This window comes from Takifugu flavidus, chromosome 9 (genome assembly GCF_003711565.1).
Source record: "Takifugu flavidus isolate HTHZ2018 chromosome 9, ASM371156v2, whole genome shotgun sequence".
Classification (NCBI taxonomy): domain Eukaryota; kingdom Metazoa; phylum Chordata; class Actinopteri; order Tetraodontiformes; family Tetraodontidae; genus Takifugu; species Takifugu flavidus.
This window is the reverse complement of record NC_079528.1, coordinates 7,617,093-7,634,239: the sequence shown is the minus strand read 5'-3', so window position 1 is coordinate 7,634,239 and position 17,147 is coordinate 7,617,093. Positions and strand designations below refer to the sequence as shown.

At 49.7% G+C, this 17,147-nt stretch overlaps 3 protein-coding genes across 5 annotated transcripts in view; 1 reads left to right on the top strand and 2 right to left on the bottom strand.

Moving 5' to 3' along the window:
- Window positions 1-7,536, bottom strand: part of afg2a (AFG2 AAA ATPase homolog A) — a 59,069-nt gene extending 51,533 nt beyond the window's left edge. The window contains exons 1-10 of one of the 3 annotated variants that reach the window (XM_057042418.1): window positions 7,293-7,536; window positions 6,793-6,917; window positions 6,543-6,700; window positions 6,046-6,104; window positions 5,334-5,957; window positions 5,140-5,269; window positions 5,012-5,068; window positions 4,764-4,887; window positions 4,004-4,105; window positions 3,679-3,832 (exon numbers count right to left, since the gene is read on the bottom strand). In XM_057042418.1, the coding sequence (XP_056898398.1) occupies window positions 3,679-3,832; window positions 4,004-4,105; window positions 4,764-4,887; window positions 5,012-5,068; window positions 5,140-5,269; window positions 5,334-5,957; window positions 6,046-6,104; window positions 6,543-6,700; window positions 6,793-6,917; window positions 7,293-7,455 (1,696 nt within the window). In that variant the 5' untranslated portion in view covers window positions 7,456-7,536. The remainder of the gene's footprint in view (window positions 1-3,678; window positions 3,833-4,003; window positions 4,106-4,763; window positions 4,888-5,011; window positions 5,069-5,139; window positions 5,270-5,333; window positions 5,958-6,045; window positions 6,105-6,542; window positions 6,701-6,792; window positions 6,918-7,292) is intronic. The other 2 variants (XM_057042417.1, XM_057042416.1) reach the window with 2 other exon arrangements.
- A 549-nt stretch (window positions 7,537-8,085) lies between these two features.
- nudt6 (nudix (nucleoside diphosphate linked moiety X)-type motif 6) lies at window positions 8,086-14,182 on the top strand. The gene is made up of 5 exons (XM_057042421.1): window positions 8,086-8,403; window positions 8,756-8,959; window positions 10,072-10,127; window positions 11,844-11,898; window positions 12,121-14,182. Exons 1-5 carry the CDS (start codon window positions 8,163-8,165, stop codon window positions 12,501-12,503), a joined length of 939 nt encoding a protein of 312 aa, XP_056898401.1. The 5' UTR covers window positions 8,086-8,162; the 3' UTR covers window positions 12,504-14,182.
- fgf2 (fibroblast growth factor 2) lies at window positions 11,287-17,093 on the bottom strand. Its single transcript, XM_057042423.1, has 3 exons — window positions 15,839-17,093; window positions 14,295-14,398; window positions 11,287-13,567 (listed from the first exon to the last, which is right to left on the bottom strand). The coding sequence occupies exons 1-3, from the start codon at window positions 16,014-16,016 to the stop codon at window positions 13,382-13,384; spliced, it is 468 nt and encodes a 155-aa protein (XP_056898403.1). The 5' UTR covers window positions 16,017-17,093; the 3' UTR covers window positions 11,287-13,381.
- Window positions 17,094-17,147: the final 54 nt, after the last annotated feature.

The window sequence follows — 17,147 nt, the reverse complement described above, 5'->3', positions numbered from 1 at the left end:
ATCTGGACCTATGTCCAACACAAGAACCCTGCAACACGACCCAGCAGGCCCGCGGCCCCCACGTTGGCCGAGCTGAGCCTAATGCAAGAACAGTCGGCCCCCCGGGGGCCCCCAGCTCAGGTGGTACGGCGGTCGATGGGTCCAAGTTGGGTCGTTCTGATTGAAAGCAGATATTCAAAGCCGACATGTCCATCGCATTCCAAGTGGGCGTCACGTTCGGAGACGTAATGAAGTGTGAGTTGTCAAAATCGGACTCGTTTACAGGATCCAGACTCGAGCTGGAGCGGAGCTGACGCACCCAGTGGAGTCTGGGCCGGAGAACGGCGCGGGCCCCGCCGGGCTACAGCCGCGGCTAAGCTCCATTAGCTCGGAGTCCTTCTGAGAAGGGTCCAGTCCGGGATGCTGATGTTCCACACATACCGCACTGGAACGGATGAGGATGGAGGAGATTCCCTGTTCAAACCACCATCAGGACGTTGGCGTCCGAAGCAACCTAACCTCAGCTCACCCCCGACAGAACCGGTGGTTCTGTCAGGCGGGGAGCCGTTCGGTCCGTCCGTCCGTCGGTCTGTCAGGAGTCCATCGGCACGTCCGCGCCGCATTCCACATTTCAGCAGGGGGAGAATCAGGACGCGCTTCAAATGTCCCGGAACTGCCGCTGCTGCCGCCGCTGTCCTCGCATGAATTGGGAAATACTTTGGGCATTACGCAATCACAAAACCACAGGAACGTTTTCATTACTCTCCGGGGCTTCCGGAACAGACTTTTGCACCTGTATTTACAATACCGAACATCTGTTCCTGGAGCCGAAACACTGCAATAATATGTCCTCTTAAACTACTCTCACACACACACACACACACACGACAAAGACAAATACACACACTCACACACTCTAAACATGTCGAGCCTGCAGCCGCACACACACGCGCACGCCGGGCAGAAATATGCTGGGGTTAAGCGGTACAAGCAGCACATTTCCGGAAATTTTATAAACACGGGCCTCAAATAAACTTGACGTGCTGATCTGACTGATATTTACGCGAAGTGTCCTGAAATTCCCAAAGTGTCTTTAAAAGGACAGAAGCGTCGGGAATATCTCTTTATAAGGCAAAGGCTGCTGTAAACACGGCTGAGCATTCCCCAGTGTTTGGCCCATTGGCTCTTCAACTCCAACACTGATGTCAAACACACAAAATTCAGCTCATTTTTGACGCCGTTTCCTCCCCTCTGCCTCCACGCACAGCCAAACGTGCACGCTCATTCCCCTTCACGCCATCGTTTCGGATTGTGGACGCTAAACGCGGACAGAGGCTAATCAGAGAGCTGCTGCAGAAAAAGAGGCTTTTCTGGGTTTCCCCCCCGTTTGGAGACGCTTGTGAACAGAGGATGTGGCACGAGCCAAACAGGCACGCGCCCGCATACACACTCGAAAACAAACCCACACACACGTACGCACAATTTGTGCTGTTTAGACTGTGGAGAGGAGTCATGTGCCAGCGCCAGGATCAGCTGAGCGGCAGCAGGGCGAGAGGACAGCGTGAGACAACCGGAGGACGAAAACGCCGTCCGACACACTGGGAAGTGTTTCCGAAGCACGACGAAGGTCACGTGACACACCAAGATTGCGTTGTTTTGTATTTTAGCAGACAGGAAGCATTTTTGCCACCTTTAACCATCTGAACTGCACCTGTGAGGATCAGACGCGGAGCACTCCTTTAAGGGCTCAGTCCATCCGGCAGCGCCGTGCGTCCTGACGTGCACCTCCCGGGACGCACGATGACGTGACGGGGAGATACCGCGAAGTTGAGGTTAGAGTTGGTGGATTTGTGTGTACGTTCCTGTGCACATTCTTAATGCATCCATAAATATATCAGCCAGTGAGCAGGCCCGATGAAAGACAAAGACACACACACACGCACACACACACACACACACAGGTGTTCATTGAGAGGGGCGTTTACGTCTCTGTTGCAATATAACATTTGGCCACCAGAGGTCACTGTCGAGGGATTAACGCGGTAAAGCTTTACTGCGCCGCTGATGGTGCGTTTAAGAGTTAAAAACTACATTTATTTTCATCGTGCACTCACTAATATGCGCCTGCACACACAACAGAAGTGGCTGATTGATTTACTCACGCTTTGTTTTGATATCTCCTCAAAAAGCAGGAGGGAATGAACAAAAGTCATTCCGGCTGCGGCAGCATTCCTTAAGAGCACGTTGTTTATATTCTAAATTATACCTTTTATTAAGGGATTACCTCATACAACCAGCATCCGCAGGCCCAACGCACGTGAAGCAAAGCACAGATTTTGGTAATAGGCATTCTCATCAGAGGCTTTGGGAGGATTTGGGGCATCCTGGAAGAAACATGCTGTTCCTGCATTACGTTACATTAGAACGCGGCTGAGCCGTGACCAGCTGTAATTAAGCGCTGATTGCGCAACACATCTGCCATCAAGAAGTTGTTTCTGAGGCCCGACTGGACAAACAAACACTTCCCCTATGACTTCAACGTTTCCATCCCCTCTTAAACACACCAACCTGCTCAGAGAGAAACAGACCCCCGGCATCGTCCGCCCCCTCCTTCACTCATCTGTTAGCATGTCGCTCTTGCCATAAAGACGGGACATCCACCGTGAGTGCACGTGTTTGCACGTCTCGTTTTAGGCTGCAGCGCATCAAAGCCAACGTTAACGGGCAGCTCATTGTTACCTGAGCGGGGGGAGGGGGCGATGCGTTCGTGGCCCCCCAGTTTACTGTCCTGCTTCGGTGACAGTTTGTTTGCTTCCTGTTTCACTGATTTCCGACCATTTTGTATCAGATGAGACAGTCAGGCTAAATGTTGCCACCACACACGCACGACTGACGACCGCCGTCACGGCGACCTTCTGGGCGACCTCCAACCATCCATTATTATGGGATAGGGTTAGGGTTAGACTCCAACACAATCCGAATCAGACTCCACCGGAGAAGCTGCGTCGAGTCCGTCGGCCGCCGCTGACAGTACAGACAGGGAATCATCCCCACCACAGCCGCAGCCCCCTCAGATGGAAATGCAATACGCCCCCCCCCCCCCCCCCCGGGGGTCAGGACCACCCAGAGAGAAGGCGGCGTCGCTCAGGCACCGCTACACTCACACCCGCAGGCTCAGATGGACAGTCTTCAGGATGTGAGGTGGCTTTGTGGCATCAGGGGAGGGGAGGGGTGTGTGTGTGTGTGTGGGGGGGGGGGGGGGGGGGGTTCCTAACATGTGGCGGATTCAGTGGTTTCGCTCACGGTGACAGGGACACCACACGATCGTCCAACTTCCTCTTTGGGAAGAATCAAAGGAAAGTCGTCAGACAGACGCCGATGAAACAGGAAAAACCCGAGTCGGCCTCAAAGGTCCAGGAAAACACAACAACAAGCTTTTGTTTGCATAAAAGCTGCCGGAGCCACCGGGCGGCCCGGCCCGGGTGCCCGCTTCCCTGTGTGACTGCAGTTTGATTTCCTAAATGATGCCCGAGAAGTACAAAGAGATCCGCTGATGAAAGGCACAAAAGTCGTTTTGATGTGTGTGTTGCGGTTGTGTAGTGGGTGCTGCAGCGTCTGAGGGGCCCTGAACGCACCACAATGCTCAATCTGCCTATTTGTTTCATGAAAACCAGGACGCGGCGTCTTGCTTGACTTTACCTGCTTCCTTGCAAACGGCGGCGAGGTCAGCTCCCACGTATCCGTGGGCGGCGTCGGCCAGCTGCGTGAGCTCCTCCCTGGTGGCGCCGCACGGCACCGACCTGAGCTGCTTCTGCAAAATGTCCGCACGCTCAGCCGCGCTGGGAACCCCGACCTGCCATCGGGAAATAATCAGTACCTCAGAAACACTCGCTGAAATGAAAAGGTAAATGAGCCGTACACTGAACCTTGAGGAACCTCAAACCACAAACAGATTCATGTAATGTTGCATAGCTACTTCCAGCCATGTGACCTTTGCTATCGGCTCTGTCGCTTCGCTACAAACCTCCAGCTCCTTGTCAAAGCGTCCCGGTCGACGCAGGGCAGGGTCCAGAGCGTGGGGCCGGTTCGTGGCCCCAAGTACCAGGACCTGACCGGAGTGACCCTCCTGGAAGGACAGGAACAGGAGAGCCGGTTTAGCCTCGTGAACATCTGTTCTCGAACAGGCTCGGGTGAATATTTTAAGCTAACAACCAAATTTGCCGCAGCGACGTGTACATTTTCTGGCCTGGGCAGATTTACGTGGACTCCGCTGGAGCTGCTCTGGATTTAAGTCAAAGACCAGGCACTCGCAACTCGGTCCATCTGTTTTTATGAGCAGGAAGCTCCCAGGATGTTTAGCCTGATGCTAAACGTGCTTCGGATGGGATTTTCGGCTGGTTCGGGGGCGGCGTGACCGTCTCTCTTCTCCACGTTTTCATTGTAATGCAAAAAAATAAAATAAAATCAATGTCAGATCCCCGACCAGCTCTGGCGATGCGTTCGCCAGGCCCCGACGAGGCGCGCGTGCAGGCGGAAACGGCGGTTTTCTCATCAGGCATCAGCAGGAGCGCTCAGAGGACAGACGGCGCCCTCGAGATGCGGCCGATGGCGTGTGAAGGCCCTCCAGCACGCCGGCCTGCTTTCTGCATTTCCCGACGTTCCCGATGCCGAGTCAGCAGATGTCAGGCCGGTTTAAGCCGACTCGCGTTCAAGTGCCGACGATGGTTTATGGCAACAGTAACCGCGGGCAACCGCGGCTCAGGTTGCTGCGACAGGAAACCCACCGAGCCGATCCCGTCCATGAGAGTCAGGAGAGAAGCCACGACACGTTTCTCCACCTCGTTCTGAGCGCCCTCGCGCTTCGGACACAGAGCGTCCAGCTCATCGATGAAGACGATCGCAGGTTGTCTGACAATTGAGAGAAAAAACATCAGAAAGCAAATCCATGAACTCGGGAAAATATGAATAAAGAAGGTTCCAGCTAGCAAACACTGGACTGTTGTAGTTTTAGTGTTTTCTTTGACAGATTTACCTCTGAGACGCTTCAGCGAAGATCTGCCTGAGTCTGGCTTCAGTTTCACCGTAGAATCTACAAGATCATCACATCTCTTCCACATCTTCTCTTTTGGATTATTAATGATTACATAGAAACGACCCTACTTGCTCATGATCTCTGGGCCGTTGATCACCGTCATGTGAGCTCCCACCTCATTGGCTATGGCCCGTCCGATCATGGTCTTGCCCGTCCCGGGAGGTCCATAGAGAAGGACCCCTCTGGGTGGTGGGATCCCTGCGGGGAGTGACAGGTTAGTGATCCTGAATGCATCACGGCGGAGCTGTGCCATGTGACCTACCGTAGTTGGAGAACAACTCGGGGTGTTTCAGGGGAAGTTCAATCGTCTCTCTGATCACATCCAACTGGCTGCTGAGGCCGCCTATCATACTGTAAGTCACCTTTGACCTTTTAGATTTGGCCGATCCCCCTGCTGCTCTTTTGTCTTTAAAAGTGACTTTAGTGTTGGAGCAGAGACTGTAGAAGGTGTCGCAACACTGTCTTCCACCAGAGGGAGCTGTGGCAGCTTTTTCTGCAGGCTCTGAGCTGGTGGAGACCCCTGGACTGACGGCCTCCTCTGCTGAGTCTGCAGCAGGGTTCGGGGAGCTGCAGGAGGATGGGGGTGAGAAGAGACGTGGGAGTGCAGCTGGTCTGTGTGGGGTGCTGGCTGCAGGATCCGGACCCCCAGGCGTGCTGGGGGCACCGTCGGTGTCGTCGTTGTCAATGGTAAGTGAACCGAACTGCAGGGAGAGGTCACCTGACGTGGACTCAAGCATAGAGGACTCCTCTGTGTCAGGTAACAGGGGAGGAGGCGCTCTTTGGAGGGTCGTACCGTCCTCCCCTTTTATCGTCTCGACCATGAGACCACATGACCGACCAAAGTACGTCAAAGAGATGATGTTCCCTGGTAAGATGATCTTCCCAGCTGGCAAAGGGGGGAAAGAAAAGAGAGCATCAATGTATCTATCAGTGAAGACAAACCTAAGAAAACCGAATGATGTAAAGTGACTGACCGAGGGACCTGAGGAAGAAGTTCCTGAACTCATCGGTCTCAATTGTGTCATCGTTTGTCCTGAAGAATAAAAACAGAATACTTCAATTCAGGAAAATATATGTATAAAAAATAATCACAGTTATAAACAATGCAAGGAGTAAAACCCATTCTTTCACATATATCAACGTGTTTTAAAGACTAACCCTGACTGCGGACAACTCTTTGCACTTGCTTACGTTGACCAGCAGGTGGCAGCATTTACCAAAGATCCACAGTGAGGCAACATCAGGACTGCTCACTCCCCATAAACTCAAGATTTTAATCAAAAACCTTCCACAAATGTATTTTATTCGGAGGCCAAACAATATTGTTTTTGAATTGTTTTTAGCTTTGAGATTGTTGACCGCAGAAAAGCCCCAAAATACTGCGAAAATCATTGCACAAATTAAAATGTATAGAACTATTTACCAGTAGTTTATTTTGTATATACTTGTACTGTGGCCAGATGAAGGTTACCTGTTTTGCAGAAGCACCTCCTCAGCCCTCAACATGGCACCCGTCAGCGGCTGCACCGTCACCCTGTCCCCTGTCTTCACTTTCAAGACACTCTGGACACATTTCTGCAGACCAACTTTCCCTCCAGGAAAGGTAGCAACAGGCCACCCTAAACACACCTGCAGCGCAGTGACAGGTTACAAATAGGGGTTAAAGGTCGCCCTTTAGTTGAAGTAACACCAAGAGAACACGTGATAAAGACAGAAGGGACCTCCTGATGTCCCACAGTGCTGGTCAGCAGGACCGGTCTCCCGATGCAGACGCCGGCCGCCTTCATTGAATTGAGGCTCAGCTGGACTAAGGATGATCTGCAACTTTTAGGGGTTTTGTCGTCAGCTGAGGGGGAAGAATAGAAATCAAATGATCATAACTGTGAGAGAATTAACGGATTACAAGAACTGAACCTTTGAAACACTTTAAGTGATGGATAACAGTGATGGGCATGGGATGACCACATCAGAACATGTACATTATTGAAACATATACACACTGAACATTTAAAAATACGTTTATAATTAAATACATCCGTTATAATTACAGTTTCATTGAACCTTGTGCTTCGGAAAGAGATTGTCAATAACGACTGATTTCGAGATGGGAAAAGCTCAGAAGCGGTGCGAGCAGAACCATGGATCCTTCCGTGAATGGTTCCTGATTTAGACGGGGTCCAAATGACTAAAGAACTGCCAGGTTCCTTCAGTAACATCGCACCTTTATCAATAAAATCGATGACAGTAAACGAGTTGCTGTTCAAACTTTTGCAGCCTCCTCCTTCGTGGCCGGATGTGTGTAGACTGGAGTCCTCCTTCGATAGGACGGAACCGTCTCCTTCACTGCTCCGTTTTGATTTACTTTTGTTTTTCTTTGAGGACATTTTTACTGTAAAAAACGGCCCACGTGAAAAATTAAAACGTGTAAACAGAGAGCGGCACCATTCACTTCCTGGTGAAAGTTTAGCCCCGCCCCCTTTTTACCGTAATCCTCAGTGTTTTATGGCAGGCGGAAGTTATGTTCGTTTTCCCTGTTTTATCCAGAATTTATGGAGTATGTTTAAACTGATTTGCGAAGAAAAAAATATCTTTTTTGAATGATTTTATTGAAGCCTGAGAAAGTGTAATGAAAAACTTCAAAAATTAATGAACGAATTATATTTTCTTTCGTCCAGCAGAAACCACAAACTTTATTACAAATATTTATTTTTTAGTGGTTCCGTTTTTTAGCAGTTCCAACACTTAATGGTGCACCTATTGTTGTGTCCTTTGAAAACACATTTGAATAGATTATGTCTTGAAATTAGTAAGAAATAAATCTGTTTGAGCAGCAGCATTTAACTCATGCTCTTTAAAACTAGAGACCGCATTAATAAATCACTGTTAAAGCTAAATATTATATATATAAAAGCTAAATATTCAGCACTGTACATGCTGTCCATCATGTCTCTGAGATTCTCGGCCTGTTTAACAGGTTCTTTACGGCTTTTATGCAACTTTCGAGGGTGGTTTACGTAACAGCGTACAGTATTACGGTATACACGCCGGTAGGAACCAAAACAATAAGTAACGTTATTTTAATGAATAAAACATGGCTGCTTGTGCCTTCACGACCAGGCTTTTACCGTCTGTGAGGAGACGGGTCAGCTGCAGCAGAGCTTCGGCTCTTCGGGTGTTTTCGTGCGTCGCCGCCCGTTCTCAGCTGCACCGTGAGGACGGAGCGGCTGCACTGACGGGGAAAGTGGACCGGTTCGGCGGGGTGACGGTGAACTTGGGACGGATCGGGCTGCCGACCGACATCAGCGAGAGCTCGTTCAGCCGGCTGCTGCAAGGTGGGAGAGGAGTCGCTGCTCCAGTTCTACTGAAACGATGAGATTTAAACGCAGAGTTTGGGACCTAAACACATGACCTATATGTTCTAACACTGTATCTACAGGGGACTATTTAAACGACACAAAAACATTTAAAATAAATAACAAAACAAGCCATGCCGTGCAACGTGTCTTTAACCAGTGGCTGACTCAGGATATTTGAGGGCCAAGGGCAGGTCATGGGGGCCGCCTATATAACTTCCACATACAGAAATAGAGTGAATAATGACCCCCGAGAGCCACGAGTGTCATATGTCACATGTTGCGGCATCGAGCAGGTATGGAAACAGGTCATTCTAACTGCTCTCTGCAGGCTCTTTGCTCCAGTGGAGAGCAGAAGGGAAAGCTGCGGTCTGGCTCCACGTGCCCATCTCGCTGAGCCGATGCGCCTCCGCCGCCGCCGCTCACGGGTTCACCTTCCATCACGCCAAAGACGACCACGCCGTTCTGACCCTCTGGCTGGGAGAAGGGGAAAGCAGGCTGCCAGCGTTCGCCACGCACCAGGTTGGAGTCGCAGGTAGAGTTTTCGAGGACGAAGGTCCAGAGCAACGGCCAGGCTCCGTTTCTTCAGTTTCGTACTGTTACGTGCCGTTTCCCACTTCCTGCGATGACATCAGCGCCGCATTCAGACAAAACCGTGAGCAACTCTGGTCCTACTGGTTTCCTTTTAGTCACATGACCAGATTCCACATTTTGGATAAGAAAACACAGATGTGACCAAGTTATCTGGAAAATAATCTTGTCCAAAAAACCCCAAAAAAAGGGACCTGTTTCAAATTAGTGTGAGTGCAGGGTGTCGCTCTGGCCAGCAGAGGGCAGAGTGCCGTTTGCGCCTCTTATCCTGGGTGCATGTCAGAACATGTCCAGAGCATCCTTGAGCAACGGAATGTGGTCCTGAAACCCCCTTTATTCCCAAACGGATGCAACATCAACTGATGAAACGGAGGTCAGGAATCTGAAAGTGTTTAGACGGTTTGTGTTTATTTGCCTGGACTGCAGCTGCTGACGGTGGAACACAAACATCTCCCTCTCCTGACCTATGACGTTCCAAAGTTTCACCTCGATTGCTCGGAGCCGCGACCTTTTGGGTGGAATCCTGATCAGGACCCCTCGGGAGCGTCCCGGCGATCGCCAGTTTTCCAGAAAAGCCTTTCCGATCTCTTCATCTCGTTTTGTTTCCTAACCACGACGATAGCCTCTTTTAGCAGCTGGGCCTCCTCCCGCGAAACGCCATCTGGCACCACGGCCGGAGTTGACATCAGTTTCCACGCCGAGGTCCAAGTCAGGCCTCGGAGACAACCCATCCCTCTTCACACATGTGTGACTTTCATTTAATGGTGCTTGTCGTGGTCAGCCGGAGAGTTTTCCTCTTCCTCCTGAGCCGCGTTGGTCACGACATCCCAAATAATAATATAAAAAAAAATCTGTTCCCACATGTCATGTGTGAGCGGAGCGGAGCCAAACAGGAGCCGCAGGTGTTTTCCTCCACATGCTGCCATTTTATGCCTTATTTAACAGCCTAAACTCCCTTTAATTATTCTTTACTGGAGATGGCTTCCTTCCCACAGGCTTCCTGGTGACTTTGGGCCATGTGTGAAGTAACTGAACCCTTTCTGCTGTTTTGTCCAGGCGCGGTTGTTGATGAATCCAGTGGCAAAGTTCTGGTTGTACAAGACAGAAATAAGGTATAAAATTCCACTTTATTGTTTCAGCTCAACCCTTCAATGTTGATAAGGAATTGTGATTAACTTAAGGTGTGTTCACTGATGAGGATGAAGGAAAGATCCTTTCACACAGGCACTAATGGGAATCTCTAGAATTTTATCGTGTGTTTTTTTTCTCCACATTTCATAGATGTAGTATTCTAAGACCAGAAAGTTTGACAGGTAGAGAAATCCAACCATCTTCGGACTACCGCTCACACATGTGTGAATGCATCATCGCTCCCTGGTGTTTTCTGTCAGTCCAAGCCATCAGAAGCTCGGCTCTCCTCACTCTTTTTGGAGGATCAGTTGTTGTCAAGTCCTCACTTTTTTCTTCTTGAATCTTGAAGTTCCTTCTGCAGTATTCACACATGGGGCTGATCTGGAGACAGTGTACGACATTAGAACAATTTACACACGCAGCTGTTGTGAATGAGATCCCAATATCACTATTATGATGCATGTGTGAAAGCAGGAAATGAAGGAATTCATCACGTAAACATCCTCCCTCCAACTGAGAAATGAGAGCAAATATGCTGTTTGTGGGTTTACTGGTGGCCCCCCTCACTGGAAGCCCCTCACCCCCAGCCCCGGGTCACCTCCGGCCGGCTCTGTTTACACATGCTGGGGGCTCTGATGTCACAGCGCGAGCCGCCCGTTAGCCGTGAAAGAGCGCTGCTGTTGCACCCACAACCAGCCCCATTCAGATGTTTCCACATGTTTATCGTCTCATTGGACTAATTTCAGATAATTTGCAGGCGATTGCGTCACAGTGCTGAGATTTGTAAACTACTCGTGTTCCGAGGTAACAGTAATTAGGCGGTGCCTAACGAGGCTTTTGGACCCCCCCCCCCTCCCAAACAGAAGCAGTTTTGATCCCCGTTCCCGTCTTTGGGAACCCTTCAGCGCGGCAGGAATGGAGACTATAATGTCGACATGGCTTCGGTCCAGAACCGGACTGAGGTGCCTGGAAGTGAGCGGAGTGTTTATCTCTTCCTCCTCCTCCTCCTTACTGGAAGTGGACTTAATAATCGTTGGCAGCCCTCCGTCATCGTGTTGTTTCAGCGGACAGTTGGGGGCGCCGCACAAGCCGCAAAGACTTTATCGTGATTCTGGGGAGACAGAATGATGACTGCAAGGATTCGCTTTAAAAGGTCTTTATTACGTCAACAGAACGGCTTAAAAACGCCTTAAAAAATAAAACAATTTGACAGCAAATGTTAAAAACAATGGCTGTGGTGCCGCAGAACAAGGAAAACAAAAACCTTCCATAACAGTAGCTACAAAAATATAGATATATGTCCTCATACACGACAACAAACACGACTGTTTATAATTTAACCAGCAGCAGACTGTCATTCAATATTAAGGCAAAGTGGTGAAACGCGTCTCCAGAGCAAAGAGCTAGCCGTGAACCTATGCTATGATTTCCAACTCATGGACTTGATTCTTGGATGTGCAAACCAGGGAATCACAACAACAGCGTCATTAATCCCGAACAGACGCCCAGAAATGTTTATCAGCTGCAATACCAGGCGTGACCACCAGGCGACCTGGAGGCGTGTCTCTTTTACGTATCCATTGTAATGTGTATTATGAGAATGTTTAGGGAAAAATGGAAATGATTAGCATCGGCGAGTGCAAGGCCTAAGATTTTTACAGCAGCGCCGTCGTCAAATTCAACTCTCCTCATTTCAGACAAAGAACGCGTGGAAGTTCCCCGGAGGCTTGTCTGATCTGGGAGAAAACATCGGTGAGTGACTACAGCTCGTACAGTACATCTGGGTATCTACGCAAGTGCCAAGCGAAGAAGGAAACACGTACAATCGTTCGCACTGGAGAAAATCAGCAATATCAGCAAAACCTCCCCTTTAAATTCACCTTTAAGCAGCTTTTTTTTAGCCCGACTCAACCTAAAAAGCAGCTTTACGTGTTTTTTACGGCGCCTCTGACGGATCGTGTGGCCTTTCCTCAGGCGTCACTGCGGTCCGTGAGGTCTTTGAGGAAACCGGCGTGCGCTCCGAGTTCCGGTCTCTGCTCAGCATCCGGCAGCAGCACAACCACCCCGGCGCATTCGGCATGTCGGACATGTACATCATCTGCCGACTCCGCCCCCTGACCTACGACATCAACTTCTGCGTCCAGGAGTGTCTGCGCTGTGAGTGGCTGGACCTGGCCGAGCTGGCCGAGACGGCCGACACCACGCCCATCACCGCGCGGGTGGCCAAGCTCCTGCTCCACGGCCTGGAACGCGGCTTCCACGCCATCGACCTCAGCATGGAGGAGATTCCTGCTGTGTACTCTGGGATGTTTTACCAGCTCTACCACCGGCCACTTCCAAAGATCACCAAATCCTAGCATGCCAGCGGAGGTACCGCGGCACCGCGGTTAGCAGTATTACACATATTAATTAATTAATTTAATTTATGAGGACTGTGATTACTTCAGAATTGTGGGAACGGTGACCTCTTGCAACCTGCGTGACACTTGTAGACTGTATCTATATTTGGGGGTCACTTCAGAGGTCCCACAGCTTCCGGCGGCCAAGCTGGGAGTCCGGCGTCCTGCCTTAATTAAATTAAGTTTTGATTAAATTTTGATGTTATTAAGTTGACAGACTTAGATGTGTTTCCTGTTCAAGCCCCGCCCCCCAAACTACAACGGACTGAGTAAACGCACGCACAATCAGGAACCGACGAGCCGGCAGCTCCTCGGGCCGCTTTTAACCTGGGGGTCTGGGCTCAACAAGAGCCTCGAGGTTACAGACTTCCACGTTACTCTCAGAGATGTCACAGTCTGATGCCGTTGAGTTGAAGTCTAAATAAAACTGTAAAGTTTAATCATCAATGCACCACTTCTGGAGACGAAGCGGATTACTGAGACTGCAGAAGACTGTAGAATACATGACGTTTTTTTAGGGAAACGTACTACAAAGTGAGCGAGTAATCAAGTTTATCTTTGAAGTGTAGCAGAGAAGGGTGTAATTTGACAAGTTTAAGTACGACACCTTGTTCTGGAGTAATTGATAAGCAGCGAAGAAGACTGGACATGGACTGTGGTCGTATCCAGCGCAGCCGTGTCGACCGTAAGTGATGTTTTTATAAAGATAATCTCAGGAAGTCGGAAACTGAAATATAAACTACAGTAGATTGAGAGAATTTTCTTCGATCCCTTCTCCTCCGCGTCCCGGGAGTGTCGGTGATGGAACCGTCCGGCTTTGCCCTCTTGATGTCAGCTTAGTATTTGGCCGACATCGGAAGAAAGAGGATGGCCTTTTGGCCCGGTCCAGTTTTAGTCCCAGACTTGTAGAGGCCAGTTCGCGTCAGTCCCACAAACATGTTGGGGTACTTCCTGGAGCGGTAGGTGTTGTAGTTGTTGCTCTCGAGCCGCTCTAAGAAGTGGCATTCATCCGTCGCTCGTTTCTATGGAGACAAGAACCCCACAACAAATCAGAAGGACCGAAAGCCTGCAAACATTTACTTTTTCGGTCATTTACTACTACATGCATTAAAAGTATGTCAGATTATGACAATTTGTGGCAGATCGTACTTGAATAAACTGTGTCACATGACCGCTAGCTGTGCCAGAAGCTAGCTGCTGCTGACAGTATAAAAGTGAACTTTTTTCATAATAAAATGAAGTTGCACCTTAAGTGTTTGTTTTAATGCCATTCTCAGATGGGGCTGCAAACCCAAATCCCAATTACGCAACGTGATATTAACCCTGAAAACCAGACATTATGTTATTACCAACGCTGACCACAGAATTTTGGCCAAAGCCCGAGGACACGATGACGGCGTCAGGACGGAAAGAAAGACAAATGGTCGAAGTGATCGGGTCTAAATAATGCTCAGAACAAAAAAACCTGGAAAATCTGTCCTCTGTGGCGCAACAGAATCACTTGGACCTGTTTAATGTTGTTGTTACCACTTTATTCAGAGCTGACGTGACCAAAAAAAAAAGCTGATTACGTCTCTTTGCTGATGATGTGACTGTAAACATTTCCAGCGAATAAAAGCTAAATGCTGCTGATCGGAGCAGAACTGTTAACATTATTTACTTTAGCTGAAGAGAACATCTTCAGGGTTACATGTTCAACATTAATTTGGGAGCAATGAAGCCCAGAAATTGCTGTTTCGGTCAACTCACCGTTCCAAACAGTCGTCCATCTCTGTTCATGGCCAGATAACGATTTGCACAAACCCCCTTGATGACCACCTCCCCCACAGAGGTCGCCTGGAGCTGAAGCTTTACTGAAGAAAACAGAGAAGAACCGATTTAATCAAAGTGAAGGAATCGCGTCCAAAAATCATTGCACAACGCGAGCGCGTTCCGTGTTTCAGTACCCGAGAGGATCATCAAGAAAGGAAGACGCCTCGATGCTAACGTCTGCAATTTAATCCAATGTAATTGTTAAATGACAGGAAATAACACTCATACTTTCACATTTAATCAGGACGTCAATGAAGCTAGCGAGCGGGAAACGCGCGCAGCCGTTACCTTCTGAACCCTCTTTAGAATCCAGATTTTCAGAAGTAATGGAAAATTGATGTGCGTGACAGCTAAAGGCGCAGCGAAAACACCGCGTTTCTGCCTGTGTGAGTGGAATCACATGCCGACACAAAGGAAGAAAAGCCCCAGTAGGCTAAATTAGAGATTCTGTCAATAATTATTCCAGAGGGAGGTTTTTCATCTGTCCACCGTCAACACGGTTCCTGTCACTGGCACGTGAAGAGTGTGTGTTCTTCCTGTCATCTAGTCCTCTAAACTAGTCCTGGCAATGATTGTCTGGGTGATATCTGTGGCAAACATTTGCCAGAGAACCTCATGGTCCCTGAGGGGCGGGCACAAAAACATCCCAGATGGCAGCTCGCGGAAGTGTTGGGTAACTTATTTTAAAAGGTCTCGCTGGCAGATAAACGTGACCGTGGAGAAAACTTGGCAGGATTGTGGACGCTTAACAAAAGAAGCATTGAGGCAGCTCGGCAGAGGTCATGCTAGCAGAAAGGCAACATTACGCTAACGTGTTGAATGATTAAACCCAGGCTTCCTCCGGAGAAACATGCAACAAGAAGGTGTCATCGCAGGGACCATTAGCCTGTTTGGCATCTGAAGCTAATCTGGTGATGTAAGAATTCAAGATCCCACAAGAGGAGGTAATTTAATGATTCTAAAAATAGCTTTCCCGTATGAAGACGTTTGTTTTGGAGTACCTGCTGGAAACCTGAGCCTGATACAGACGTTCAGGCTGATGTCACATCCTCTGAACCATCAATGACGCAGATCAAAGAATCCATCAAAGTGAAAAGAGCATCTAATGTTTCCCTTTACCTGATCAAAGCAGTAGTTCTCTCACTGTCAGTGATGAGAGAACAGATCATATCTGAGATTCTTAAGAGCAAACGTTACCGACGCGGCCGGAGATCTGGGAAAACGGGAACGTTTCCAGTCGGAATGGCTGCGACTCAAACGTTAAGCGCATTTCATCACATTTCCCATTGATTATGAAACTCAGAGGTGCGTTTCTCCTCAACCAGCCATTAAACTTTCCGCCAGCAGCCCGACGCACGCCTACATTAAACACAGCAAGCTGGAAAAGTCTCATCGCTCCTCCATGTTTTTTGCCTCCCTGTTGCTTTCTGAAAGGAGCATAAAGGAGCATTGAAGGCGAGGAGGGGACTGGGAACGCTTACTGTGGGGGTCAGTCTTCTCCCGGATTCCGTCCACGACCCCGTCGGACCTGATCCTCAGGAAGAAGCCGCCGTTTTTACAGTACAGCCTTTTGGGATCCTTGAAGCTCCCGGGAGGAAAACCGCCGCTGCCGCCGTCTTCAGGTGTGGATGGAAGTGTTGTGATCCCTCCCGTGGCCATCTCCTCCTCCTCTTTCCCCTGCTTGTCGGCGAATGCCTCTTGTGTGGAGCAGAGCGGGAGCCCCCAGTGAGGCCTCCCACCTCCCACTGACTGTTTACCTCCTCCCCTCCTCCACCGGACTCCTCACTGATACTACTTAACCTCAGAGGTCACTTTCCTTCCACTTCCCTCTCCCTCTGGGCAACAAAAGCCCTCCCAGTCCCGTGGCCTGAAAATCTCCTCTAGAAGCGAGTCGAACTGCCCGGTTCGAGTTGTTATTCTCTTCAACTGGTGGTTGTGGGGGGGCTGCAGGCGGGTCCCCCTCTTCTTCCACCCCTCGTGCAGTGAACTCTGTAAGGCACGGCAGCTGGATCCGATCTGTGGGGACGGCTTTTCCCTTTGGGCCTCAGTTCGCATGCGCCCTCGGAGCCCCACCACACATGCTCACGCCCACCAGCACTCGTGGATTTAACCAACCAAGACGTTGAGCGGGACAGGGTGGGGAGGGGGCGTGCTCCTCGGGCCCTGGGCTCAGAACACCAGCAGCAGTGACAGGCGTGCGAACAGAACCAGCCTTCTTTCATCCCGTCTGAAAAAAAAAAGAAGCAGCGGCAGCAGCCGAGGAGCAGATGGTGATGAAACAAGTGATTTTATCCTCCGTCTCCTACAGGAGGAATCAAACGCGGTTCGTTTTAAAGCTAATGTCATCCATCATCAGAATAGAAGCTGGCCCGGGCTTCAGAGTGGGAGCCACCACATCTGAAGGTCCTGCTGGGTCAGGAAGAAGCCGCCTGACGTCACGCTGGTGAACCTCCTCGAACCTCCTGCGCTTTGCAAACAGGCCACTGGAGTGAGTCAGAGGAGCACTCAAATACTCTGAGGAGCTTCATAAAAGCACCGGTTCTGCTGCAGCTTTGTTGACCAAGCTCATCTCTAGGTGATCAGATCAACAATAACGTGGAACCGTTCCTTCAGAAAGACCTTTCTCTGGACAAGTTCTCAGTTGCATCACCAAGCTGCTGTTATCCTGCAAGGGAAGCGTAATAGGAGCGAAGCTGCACAGTAAAATGTGTCCCGTCCTCCAGGAGACAGACTGCAACAGGTACGAGTTGTTCTTCAGGGTCAAAGTCGAAATCCAAACAGGTATGAAAT